We start from the raw sequence: 8921 nt of genomic DNA on the forward strand, positions 1-8921 counted from the left end.
GGCACAGAGTTGAGTGTCAGTACTTGGTGTGCAGTGTGTGACGATCAGGTCAGGGTAATTCGCGTGTTCATCGTTACAAAACGCAACCACTCTGTGCTCCACCAGTTTCTCGCTAGCACCCGTCCCTGCCCCTCCCCGACCTCTGGTAACCACAGTTCTGTTTTCTTCTGATTGTTCTTTCTTTCTTAGCTCCCACTTAGCAGGAGGACATGGGGTATTTCTCTTTCTGTGCCTGCTTACTTCACTTGTCATGATTTTCTCTCAGTTCATCCATGTAGCTGCAAATGGCAGGATTGCATTCTTTTTTATGGCATAGTAGTATTCCACTGTGTATACGTACCACAGTCTCCTGATCCAGTCGTCCGCTGATGGACATTTAGGTTGGTTCCACGTCTTGGCTGTTGTATGTAGAGCTGCGATGAACACTGGGTGCAAGTGTCCCTTCGACCTGATGATTTCGTTCCTTCAGGTGTCCACCCACCCGTGGGACAGCTGGATCGGTTGTGACTGTCCTCTAACTACCACGCCACCGCTCCTCGTACTTCTTTGCAGGTGCCACAGGTTTCAGTGTGGTGTGTCTTCCAGTCCCTCTAGTCGATGGACGGGACACTCCATCCCTCCTTTTCCTGTTGAGGAACCTGGGGCGTTGCACCTGCCGAGCTCTCCCCAGTGGAAACACCCGGGTGTCCTCCCGCTGACGCCCTCTCTCCCCTGTGTTTCCCGTGCACCAGCGGCAGAGTCCAGACTCAGGGTCTAGCCATCCACTCAGAAAAGGCAGGACAAATGCTGGACTCTTTGCCNGGTGCAAGTGCCCCTTCGACCTGATGATTTCGTTCCTTCAGGTGTCCACCCACCCGTGGGACAGCTGGATCGGTTGTGACTGTCCTCTAACTACCACGCCACCGCTCCTCGTACTTCTTTGCAGGTGCCACAGGTTTCAGTGTGGTGTGTCTTCCAGTCCCTCTAGTCGATGGACGGGACACTCCATCCCTCCTTTTCCTGTTGAGGAACCTGGGGCGTTGCACCTGCCGAGCTCTCCCCAGTGGAAACACCCGGGTGTCCTCCCGCTGACGCCCTCTCTCCCCTGTGTTTCCCGTGCACCAGCGGCAGAGTCCAGACTCAGGGTCTAGCCATCCACTCAGAAAAGGCAGGACAAATGCTGGACTCTTTGCCTTTGTGTCCTGTTTCTCAAGATAATAAATTGGTTTTTTATCTTCATTCGAAGATGATCAATTAGTATTTTTCTTTTTCAAATACCCCTGTGGGCTTGTGGATTTATGCGCTGGGAGGCAGTTTTTGTCCTTGAAGCTCGGATGGGCCAGCGGGGGCCAGTGGGGCCTCTCCAGGTTGGTGCGGGTCTTTCTGATGTGGCCCCGATGCCGTCTGCAGGGCAGGCTGTTCCAGGCTCGTCCTACGTGCTTTCTGCCCCAGACCCGGAGCCTGGTTTACTGCTTGTCGCTGGTCCTTTCGTACATGTCTGCTCGTTCTGGAGGTGGCAGCTTGCCTCTGGTAGATTCCTCAGGAAGCGAGGATTCCAGGAATGACATTCGCCGAGTCCTTGAAGACATTCGGATGGGGTCTGGGTGCTCCGCTGGGGTGACATCAGAGCTGACAGGTCTCACAGCTGGGGGTGCTGTGTGGGGGGGAGCACGCTGCAGTGCTGGGGAGCAAGGGCCATCGTGTCCACAGCTCCCTCTCTCACAGCTCGGAGAGGGACGTGTCGTGCAGACACGTGCAGGCGTGTGTGCAGTGTGTGTGTAGACAGCCAGGGGGACACGTGGAGCGAGACAGGGAGGAGGCGGTTCAGGGCACAGAGCAGCTGGGAGACAAGCCCTGTGCAGGGGGCCTGAGGACGGCTCGCACCTGCACGGTGCAGGGCCTTGTTCTGCACAGCTCCTCACCCTCCACGTCCCGACGGCCCTGCTGGCTGTGCTGGTCCCTCCGAAGCCGTCCACGGTGGGCCTGTCAGGGCATCTGGCTTTGCCCAGACCTGCGTGCACGCTTCATGGTGGGACACGTTCTGCACAGATGGGGTCCTTGCAGAGAGGGTTCTCACCGGGAGCAGGAACGTGCTGAGGCACAGTGCTGGAGGCCCGCCCGCAGCTGGCTCTCACTTTGAGGTCATGGGCTGGAAAGACCCTCGGGGCTGTGGCCGAGCCCGGGGTGGGCACTGGCTCCGTGTGGGATCTCCAAGGGCTGTTTCTGCAGGATACGCCCAGATCCCACAGCGCGTCCGAGGAGAGCTGGGAGGACCGTGAGGGTGGCCGAGAGCTGGGCCCCGAGCTCGCCTGCGCCAGGCCAGGGCTCTCCCTCCTGCCACCAGGCTGTGCCTCCAAGGCCAGCAGCAGCACCCACAGAGCACCCGCCCACTGGGCACCCACCCACAGGACACTGCCACCAGGACCCCGCAGCCCTGTCGCCCAACAGGCCCCTGCACATTCCTCAGTGGACTTCGCAGCCTCCTGCCCCTGGTGGCCTCTGGCTGCCTGCCTCCCGCTTCCTCAGTCCCTACCCTTCTCCAAGGAATCCTGGTTCTTTTGGAGGAAAGCGGTGCCATGAGGCTGCGGTCTGGATGCCAGGGTGCCCCCAATACCGGTTGGCCTTTGTTTTTAGGGCAGAGCTAGGATATGCGTTCTTACTAATGCCGTGTGGACTCGCCAGTGACACAAACTCGGGACTGCAGGGTTTCCCACAGCCTTTCCCGTCCTGTGTCTGTCTTTTCTCCTATGCAGAAAATCCCACAAGTGCTGACATTTGGAGAGTAAAGGGGTGGGGTGAGGGTGCTGGGGCAGTCGGCTTAAACAGGGACTGTCCAGGGAAGTCCAGGACATTGACCCCTGCACGGCCACACGGAAAACCAGGACATTGGCCCCTGCACTGCCACACCGTCCGCCCCGTGAGCCATCCCACGGCCTCTGCGGCTCGCCGCCAAGTACCCGTGGTTAATGAGTATTTTGCCGGATGAGGGACGGCTGCCTGACGTCCTCCCCTCCCCTTTTGAGGGCTCACTGTCTTCCACGCTTCAAGTCACTAATGGTGCCAGCCCCTCAGAGTTCGTCACTGATACGGGGGGATTGGTTTCGCAGACTTTTAACGTGATTCTTATTTCTTAAAGGATTTAAAAGACCAGCTCTGCTTGTCATCAGCTCTGCGTCCATCTGTAATTTACTGATTAACACCGTCCTTGCTGTGAGACTGCAGAGCATCTGTCTGGTGCAAACAGTTCATTCTCAGTAAACATTTGAGAACGTCTTAAATTCTAGTTGCCCGTGGGCCATTCTTGGGGCACAGTGGCTCACCCTCTACCTTAAGTCCCCATAGCAGGGGGCGAGGAGCTGAATTCTCGTCTCCCCATTGGCGCTGTCTGCTGGGTTTGGTGGCTGGGCCAGTGAATCAGATGGAAGACACAGTAAGGAGAGGAAAGACATGACCACACACGCGCACAGCAGTCCCCGAGGCAGGGAGGCTGCAGGAGGCCCGGGCGAGGCTTGGACGCTGTCCTGGCCAGACACAGGGAAAGGGGCTGGGGGCTTCTGGGAGGGGTGGGGAGGAGATGTCTGGTCAGCAGGGTGGTCTTGTCATGCAGGTAAGTCTCACAGTGATCAGAGGTGTCTCCTGGTGCGGTCCTCTTTCTGGTACTGAGACATCTTTACAAATGGAAGTTCCTTTATGAATGGAAGTTTCCTTCACAAAAGGGAAAGTTCTCTATTTTTAGAGTTAGGAGTAAGTGAGTAACTGCTGGTTTTCAATCGCCTTTAGCTCAAAATATTCCATTGGCCGAGGAGGCGTATTTTGGGGTGGCCTGTCCTGGTCCTCTTCACGTCCTCTCACCTCCCGCAGTTGTGGATGGCGTGGGCTTTGGAACGACTGTTGTGTTAATGCCTGTTCCTCTTGAGACCATCCTGCCACGTGCCAGCACTTCCTGGCTTCCTCAACCCCCAGCTCAGGGCGGCCCCTGCCCGAGCTGTGGTCAACCCCAAGGCTTAGGTGAGGAGTAGAGATCGGAGTGCAGGGGCGTTTCTTCTTGGAGACTGCAACAAGCAGGGGTACATTGTATCAACCTGCCGCCTCCCTGCAGTGGCAGATATGATCCTGCCTGCAGGGTGCCAGCTTCTTTCTCAGCATCGATGTAGTTATCTCACTTATGTAGTAACCATTTCTGATTATTTTTATGTCACATACATCCATTGTATTAATACTGAAGGAGAGAAGTCAAGATAAAGAAAAAATCACCACACTCCCGGCACCACCCTGAACATTTTTAGTGTCAGTCTTGGTCTTTCCGTGCACACGTGATCGCTACTCACACACGCACTTGAACACTGTGGCACGTGGCCCTGCTCCCAGTTTTTCACTTGACATCATGTGATGGGAATCTCCCCGGGTCATAGATGATTTAATTTCACATGGCCCCGTGGCGTTGCAGCTTGTGAATGGATCCGGCCTTACTTCAGTGTGGCGGTCGGCAGGGTGGAGAGGGGACATCTCTTCTCCCCATCTTAGCTTCTCCAGCAGGGGCCATAAAGGAGACTGGCCGGACACGTGTCAACAAGAGAAATGCAAACAGAAGTTCATTCACACGTGCACCGTGCGTCACATGGGAGCCTCTGGAGAACAGCTTAGTGTGCTTTGGGGTGGCCTGTCCTGGTCCTCTTCACGTCCTCTCACCTCCCGCAGTTGTGGATGGCGTGGGCTTTGGAACGACTGTTGTGTTAATGCCTGTTCCTCTTGAGACCATCCTGCCACGTGCCAGCACTTCCTGGCTTCCTCAACCCCCAGCTCAGGGCGGCCCCTGCCCGAGCTGTGGTCAACCCCAAGGCTTAGGTGAGGAGTAGAGATCGGAGTGCAGGGGCGTTTCTTCTTGGAGACTGCAACAAGCAGGGGTACATTGTATCAACCTGCCGCCTCCCTGCAGTGGCAGATATGATCCTGCCTGCAGGGTGCCAGCTTCTTTCTCAGCATCGATGTAGTTATCTCACTTATGTAGTAACCATTTCTGATTATTTTTATGTCACATACATCCATTGTATTAATACTGAAGGAGAGAAGTCAAGATAAAGAAAAAATCACCACACTCCCGGCACCACCCTGAACATTTTTAGTGTCAGTCTTGGTCTTTCCGTGCACACGTGATCGCTACTCACACACGCACTTGAACACTGTGGCACGTGGCCCTGCTCCCAGTTTTTCACTTGACATCATGTGATGGGAATCTCCCCGGGTCATAGATGATTTAATTTCACATGGCCCCGTGGCGTTGCAGCTTGTGAATGGATCCGGCCTTACTTCAGTGTGGCGGTCGGCAGGGTGGAGAGGGGACATCTCTTCTCCCCATCTTAGCTTCTCCAGCAGGGGCCATAAAGGAGACTGGCCGGACACGTGTCAACAAGAGAAATGCAAACAGAAGTTCATTCACACGTGCACCGTGCGTCACATGGGAGCCTCTGGAGAACAGCTTAGTGTGCTGGGGATTTGGGTTTATTTATCATCTCAGGCTGAGACAAAGAAAAGGGCCTGGGGCCTGGGGCCTGGGCCGGGTCTTGCCTTCAGTATTCGAGGAAAGCGTGCAGAGGAGGGAAGAGCAGGCCACGGGTGAGCGGGAGCCTCCCCTCGTGGACCGGCCGGGGCCTGAGGAGCTTGGGGTCGGGTTTAGCGCCTCTATTTTTGGAAGCTGGTCTAAGCCTCTTGTAGCTGGGGTCAAGGTCGCAGTGTGCTTCTCTGCAAATCCCTCGTGCGGCTCAGCCCACCCCCTGCAGCTCCACTTGCACAACTGGGGTCCGCACTGATGATTCTTTGCTCCTTTCTCCCCAGGGGCCTGGGGCCTGGGCCGGGTCTTGCCTTCAGTATTCGAGGAAAGCGTGCAGAGGAGGGAAGAGCAGGCCACGGGTGAGCGGGAGCCTCCCCTCGTGGACCGGCCGGGGCCTGAGGAGCTTGGGGTCGGGTTTAGCGCCTCTATTTTTGGAAGCTGGTCTAAGCCTCTTGTAGCTGGGGTCAAGGTCGCAGTGTGCTTCTCTGCAAATCCCTCGTGCGGCTCAGCCCACCCGCCGCAGCTCCACTCGCACAACTGGGGTCCGCACTGATGAGTCTTCGCTCCTTTCTCCCCGGCCGCACTGGAGCGAGCTCCATTAGGAAGGAAAAATGTAAACAGCTCCAAAGCTTCAAGAGACAGATGCAGAATAAGGGTATAAAAAGGGAGATTTGTTTTTTTTGGCAGCTCGCCAGTACAGGGATCAAGCCCTGGCCTTGGTGTTGTCAGTGCCACGCCCTAATCACCGGAGCTAATCCGCCAAAGCTTCAAGAGACAGATGCAGAATAAGGGTATAAAAAGGGAGATTTGTTTTTTTTGGCTCGCCAGTACAGGGATCAAGCCCTGGCCTTGGTGTTGTCAGTGCCACGCCCTAATCACCGGAGCTAATCCGCGGGCCCAGAAGTTTTTAATCCCTGGACTTTTAACTGAATTGGCTTCTGTTAAATTACTTTTGGGTACTTTAGTATTAAACATACGTACCTGTGAGCTTACTCTTTGAAAGTTAGTGACGTGACCACGATGTTGTGTCAGTATTTCTAATGATTCTACTTCAACCAAAATATTGGATCGACAAGAATGGCGCACCCGCCGCCTGCCGTGAGCGGGCCGGGCTGCGTTTGGCAGCACATGTGCTGCGGCGCACGCATGTTCCGTGTTGTGATCCACGTTACAGCGTCAGCACTGAGCTCTTCCCTGACGCGCAGCAAGCACTAACACTTATCACAGCACCTCACGTGAACAAGCTAAAAAATTAAGTAGGAAACTCAAAAGTTCTTCGGGAAGACAAATGTCCATTCATAAGAAAGTTAGAAATGTTACGGGAAACATTTGTCTGAGTGAGTTTTATTTTTATTGTGGTCTCGTACATAAAATTTTCAATTTTAGCCATTTTTAAGTGCACAGCTCTGTGGCATTAGGTACACTCACATCGTCGTGCAACTGTCACCACCAGTTACCTCCAGAATTCTTCGTCTTCCCAAACTCTGTCCCTATTAGACAACGAGCTCCCGTTCCCCTGTCCCGGCCCCCAGCCCCTCGCAACCTCCGTTCTGCTTTCTGTCTACAGATTTGACTACTCTGGGAAGCTCATGGCAGTGGAATCCACAGCATTTGTCCTTCTGTGCTGGGCTTCTCTCACTGAGCACAGTGTCCCTGGGGTTCCATCCGTGTTGTGGCACGTGTCGGAATTTCTTTTTAAGGCTGAATCACATTCCGCTGTGCGGAGCACCACGTTTGGCTTAACCATTGTCCGTCACGGACTCTTGGGCTGCTCTGGCCGTCGTGAGGCGCAGTCAACGTGGGTGTGCGGACGTCTCTTCCAGCCCCTGCTTTGCACCTGCAGGTTTTAGCTGGTGCCACACGGGGCCTGAGCTGGGCATCATCTGGCCTTACCCTCCGGAGCCCCACGGACGCCCCTGGAGGCCTGTGGGAATCATCCACAGGACTCGGCATCCCGACCCAGACTCTCCCTCCTTTGCTTTGCCCTCCCTGTCGTGGGAAGGACCCTCCAGTGTGGAGAGGGCTGGGGGACGAGGCCACTGAGGCTTGGGGACCGGTGGGGTGTCTGATGTGCGTTTTGTGGCTTCTTTCCTCCCCTCGTTTGGCAGATTACTACGGCCCTGTGATGCTGGGCCTGAAGACCGACCAGGAGGTCCTGGGGGAGCTGGTGAGGAGGAAGATGCCCGCGGTGGCAGCCCTGATGGATGGGCACGGCGTGCTGTGGACACTGCTCGTGTCCCGCTGGTTCATCTGCCTGTTCGTGGACATCTTGCCTGTGGAGGTGAGCACAGGCAGCAGAGCCCAGGAGTGGAGCACCACCGTGCAAGTGACACGATTTCTGTGTTTTTCTACAGACTGTGCTTCGAATCTGGGATTGTTTGTTCAACGAAGGCTCGAAGATTATCTTCCGGGTGGCCCTGACCCTAATCAAGCAACATCAAGCACTTATTTTGGAAGCCACCAGCATTCCAGAAATTTGCGATAAGTTCAAGCAGCTCACCAGAGGGAGTTTTGTCACAGACTGCCACACATTTATGCAGGTGAGTGTCCGCAAGTGCTGAGCCACGGCAGGGTGCTGCCTGACACTTGGCCGTCACTCACTCGTGGGGCTCCGTGTTACCAGCCTGTCCCTGGACCTCAGCCTCAGGTCCCTTCTTGTCCTGGGCAGGCTCCTGCTCTTCTCTCGGCCCGTGGCTGCCATCCCTTCTCTCATGCCTGGGGCCTCAGAGTTGCCTGCCAGTTGGCGGCCAGTGTGACTTGTCCCCTGTCCCCTCCTGTCTGAGGCCTCAGACCACCTGGAGGGCTGGTTAGGGGCTCACCAGGGTCAGAAACGCGGTAGGGGGATGCAGCCTGCCATAGCCCTACTGTCATTCCTCGGGGGCTGGGAGGCAGTGGCATGTGTCCACGAGGGCCAGAGCCTCTGCCCTGCTGGCCTCTCTTCCTGACAGCCCTGACAGGTTGTACCTGTCTGTTGTCCCCACAGCCAGGGCCTCCCTACCAGGCCCTGGGCCTGGCACCGGCTGCGTGGACTGAGTCGGGATCTGCTGAGTGTGACAGGCCTCCTGAGGGGGCCGAGGACGCCTGGATGGCTCAGGACTGGCAGGGCCGAGGACACGCAGTGTGGGCAGGGCCCACCATCAAAGAGCCCTGGCCAGATGCAGTGGCGTCTGTGAGCCTGACTGGCCCATTTCACTTTTTGACTTTTTATTTTGAAATAATGCAAACTCAGAGGAAGCAGGGCGGTCACCTGGGGCTCCGTCCCGCGCCGCCCCGTGGGTGGGCACCCAGGAGGCAGATTTAGCGGTGTGCTCCTGGGACCAGCATCTCCGTGCAGAAGCGGCGGCAGGGGCAGGCCTCGGGCGGTGGCCCCTCCAGCCTGGGTGGTCCGGGTGGG

At 56.3% G+C, this 8921-nt stretch overlaps 1 protein-coding gene across 1 annotated transcript in view; it reads left to right on the top strand.

The window, feature by feature from the left end:
- The window catches only part of GRTP1 (growth hormone regulated TBC protein 1), a 30670-nt gene that overhangs the window by 19269 nt on the left and 2480 nt on the right, over positions 1-8921 (top strand). The window contains exons 4-5 of the mRNA XM_008572927.1: positions 7636-7808; positions 7882-8067. Of these exons, the coding sequence (XP_008571149.1) occupies positions 7636-7808; positions 7882-8067 (359 nt within the window). The remainder of the gene's footprint in view (positions 1-7635; positions 7809-7881; positions 8068-8921) is intronic.

Source organism: Galeopterus variegatus, unplaced genomic scaffold (genome assembly GCF_000696425.1).
Source record: "Galeopterus variegatus unplaced genomic scaffold, G_variegatus-3.0.2 Scaffold848, whole genome shotgun sequence".
Taxonomy (NCBI): Eukaryota; Metazoa; Chordata; class Mammalia; order Dermoptera; family Cynocephalidae; genus Galeopterus; species Galeopterus variegatus.